Source organism: Trifolium pratense, linkage group LG2 (assembly GCF_020283565.1).
Source record: "Trifolium pratense cultivar HEN17-A07 linkage group LG2, ARS_RC_1.1, whole genome shotgun sequence".
Classification (NCBI taxonomy): domain Eukaryota; kingdom Viridiplantae; phylum Streptophyta; class Magnoliopsida; order Fabales; family Fabaceae; genus Trifolium; species Trifolium pratense.
In genome coordinates, this window is record NC_060060.1 from 3,395,169 (window position 1) to 3,399,049 (window position 3,881).

At 34.2% G+C, this 3,881-nt stretch overlaps 1 protein-coding gene across 1 annotated transcript; it reads left to right on the plus strand.

The window, feature by feature from the left end:
* The first annotated feature begins 550 nt into the window (after positions 1–550).
* On the plus strand, positions 551–3,123 carry LOC123910236 (7-deoxyloganetin glucosyltransferase-like). The gene is made up of 2 exons (XM_045961326.1): positions 551–1,321; positions 1,543–3,123. The coding sequence occupies exons 1-2, from the start codon at positions 799–801 to the stop codon at positions 2,475–2,477; spliced, it is 1,458 nt and encodes a 485-aa protein (XP_045817282.1). The 5' UTR covers positions 551–798; the 3' UTR covers positions 2,478–3,123.
* Positions 3,124–3,881: the final 758 nt, after the last annotated feature.

Below are 3,881 nucleotides of genomic sequence, written 5' to 3' on the forward strand. Positions count from 1 at the left end.
GTCTATAAAAAGGTACGTTTAATATTCCAAAACTTAATTCTAGTATGAATAAGGATTGAAACAGATACTAATTAATGCTGGTGGTGGTTTAGTGGTCCATATGATATTGTACATCTTGTTTCATATCTTTTTAATGGATATATGAATACAACCACAAAATTTAATTTCGTCTTCATTTGGTTAAAATATAGATAGTCATCATAATATGAGTTGCCATATTTAATCTGTTTGTGTTTCTTTGTATTTTAAAATTTGATTTCTAGATAAATAGTTAGTTGGTCTAATGGTGATTGACGCTGAATTGGTAGGAATGATCACGATTCGATTCCAACTGTAATCGGGAGGGGGCTGAAACCACTTGTTGTCATAACTAACTCCCGAACCGGAGGGAGCTGGAACCACTTAATGCCAGAACTAACCCCCAAACCAGATTAAATTGGTTGTGAATTTTTTATTTTTTATTTTTTTTATTTTATCAATAATGAATTGATTCAAATGGTAAAAGTTTTGATCTCTTATATTTAAGCATATGATCAGTTTATTGCATTTTAAAAGAAACAAGATATTTTCAAAGTTAGATATAGAAGAAATACAAGGCTGTGTTTCTTTGCGTTTTAAAATTGCATTTCTACCAATAATGAATTGTTTTAAGTAATCACATAAAATTTAGTCAAAAAAAAAGTAATCACATAAAATGTTATAACGTTTATTTTTATCGAAAAAAGTTGAAAAATGTTATAAAAGAGTAGGCTTATATAGTTATCAATTATCATACACACACTTGAAGTTTCATCAAAGATGAGTTATTTTACTGATAAAAAGCCACATGTTGTAGTGATTCCATATCCACTTCAAGGCCATATCAATCCAATGCTAAAATTTTCAAAACTTCTTCACCTTAGAGGCTTTCACATAACCTTTGTCAACACTGAATACAATCACAAACGCTTGCTCAAATCAAGAGGTCCTAATTCTCTTGATGATTTCATCGGTTTTAGCTTCGAGACTATTCCAGATGGTTTGAGTACAATGGATGGTGATGGCGATGTTAGTCAAGATATACCCTCTCTTTGTCAATCAATAAGAAAGAACTTTCTTCAACCCTTTGGTGTACTTCTTTCTAAACTTCATGATTCTGCCATGGCTGATCTTGTTCCACAAGTTACTTGTATAGTTTCTGATTGTTACATGTCATTTACTATACAAGCTGCTGAAGAACATGCACTTCCCATTGTTCTCTTTTCAACTGCTAGTGCATCTGCATTCTTGTCTGGTTTACACTTTCGTACGCTGCTTGAAAAAGGTCTAATACCACTCAAAGGTAACGGTTTCTAATCATTCTTTCTCATATATATAATAAACAAATGTAAGAGTAGGAGTAAAGTTACTCCAAGAGTAATTCGAAAAGAGTTATTTTGTAAATTTTTTAACTTTGTAGCTATGTAATTCGAAAAGCTTATTATAAGTTCATTCAAAGTTATCTGAAAATTTGTTATAGATATGAAACTTCAAGCTATTGACTTCTATAATTATGACTTGTAGATGAGAGTTATCTGACAAATGGATATTTAGACACCAAAGTAGACTGTATTCCAGGATTGAAAAACTTTCGGCTGAAGGACCATCTCAGCTTTATAAGGACAACAAATCCTAACGATTCCATGGTAGAATTTCTCATTGAAGCGGCAGATAGAGTCCACAAAGCCTCGGCTATTGTTTTCAACACTTTTAATGAACTTGAGAGTGATGTATTGAACACTCACAATTCTATGTTTCCTTCTGTATACGCGGTTGGCCCTTTACATTCTTTTTTGAATCAAAGTACACAAAATCATCACTTGACATCTTTAGGTTCCAATCTTTGGAAAGAAGATACAGAGTGCCTTGATTGGCTGGAATCCAAGGAACCTGAATCTGTTGTTTATGTGAATTTTGGAAGTGTTACAGTAATGAATTCAACGCAACTGTTGGAGTTTGCGTGGGGTTTGGCCAAAAGCAAGAAACCTTTTTTGTGGATCATTAGGCCTGACCTTGTCATTGGTGGCTCATTTATTTTGTCATCCGAGTTTGAGAATGAAATTTCAGATAGAGGCCTAATTGCAAGCTGGTGTCCACAAGAGCAAGTACTAAACCACCCTTCAATTGGTGGATTCTTGACTCATTGCGGATGGAACTCAACGATTGAAAGCATATGTGCTGGAGTTCCAATGTTGTGTTGGCCTTTCTTTGCCGATCAACCAACAAACTGTAGATATATCTGCAACGAATGGGAGATTGGAATGGAAATCGATACTAATGTGAAGAGAGAGGAGGTGGAGATGCTGATCAATGAATTGATGGTTGGCGAGAAAGGAAAGAAGATGAGGCAAAAGGCAATGGAGTTGAAGAAGAAGGCAGAGGAGAACACTAGTGCAGGTGGTTGTTCGTATATGAACTTGGACAAAGTTATTAAGGAGGTCTTACTTAAACAATATTAGAATAAAATGTGGTAGTGCATATATTGTCATGCTCAAATGATGAATTTAGTGAGAAGGGTTAGAATGATCTAATTGTTAGCCATATATTGGAATTGCAATTTAATTTATGTAGCTGTCATAACTAATGTGACAGCCAATGCATTACCCTTCTTACATGTAATGTCTATATTTAAAACCTATGCTTCAAAGCTGAAAACCACAAAATGGCAGGGAAATGAATATGATAAAAACAAGTCCTTATAGAAAACTATAGAAGCACAAGAGTATCATTCAGAAAAAATTGTGTATGAAACTTTAAAATAACATGATTTATGTTATTTGAGTTCAATATATATAATAACTAGAGTAGAACTCATTACTAGAACTCATTGTTAGAACTCCTTGCTTTCTTCTCAAATTCATGGAAGTATTTAAATCACCCTTCAATGGCTTTGTCATAATGTCAGCAACATGCATATCTGTGTTGTAATATTCCAAATGCAGCTTCCCTTTGTTTACTTGGTCTGCAAGAAATGGAACCTTGTCTCTATATGCTTGCTTCTTTCATGAGCTATTGAATGTTTAGCCAGATTCATAGCCGATCAATTATCAAGTCGCAATGTAATCTCTTCATTCTTCTTAATCAAGCCACATAGCTTGACAAACACTCATGGAGACTGCTATGTATTCAGCTTCACAAGACGATAAAGGTACCACGTACTGACCCCTTTATCATACATGAATACTCCTCTAGTTGTTCGCTTCCTATTATCTATCCTTGTCACCTCCCGAATCTCAATCTGAGGTGCCATAAAGCTTCACACCAACATCTTCATTTTGATAACGAAATAGGATGCTACATTCTTGTGTTCCTTTCACTTTCACATGTCTCAAAATCCTCTTATCAGATATGAAGCGAGGAACTCGAGGGATTTCCATATACCTACTAATCAAACCAACACTAAAGCATAGGTATGTCAATGAGCCAACCATCCTTTTGAAATTGGTTTCATCCACAACATCTTCACTTCCTTCCTTTATTATTCCAACTTGCAACTGACAAATATCAAATCATTTCAGATAGAAGCATAAATATTAAAGAGTCGTATAAAGTTGAGTCTATGGAGATTTTGAAAGCCAAAGAATCAGGTGTTACTTATATAGTTGGACAGGATTTGAATTTGGTTAAGTTTTTAAAACATTAGGCTTCGAGAGTTAAACATATATATGCCAGAAACCAAATCAGAAAACTATTAATCATATATTATGAATATAATGTGGCAGGCTCGTGCGCGAATAGCCAGAAGTAAAACTAAATTGATGTACAACATACACCTAACAACTACAACTTGATTCATCCGATCCATCTTACAGTCAATTAGCCTTAAACACCTATAATTCAACTTCATCATCATTGATCTGAAA

Excerpts from the sequence above, each read along its gene's own strand:
- LOC123910236 (XM_045961326.1), top strand. The coding sequence starts at position 799 with ATGAGTTATTTTACTGATAAAAAGCCACATGTTGTAGTGATTCCATAT. Across the intron at positions 1,322-1,542 it reads AGGTCTAATACCACTCAAAG|ATGAGAGTTATCTGACAAAT; the intron begins GTAACGGTTTCT and ends TATGACTTGTAG.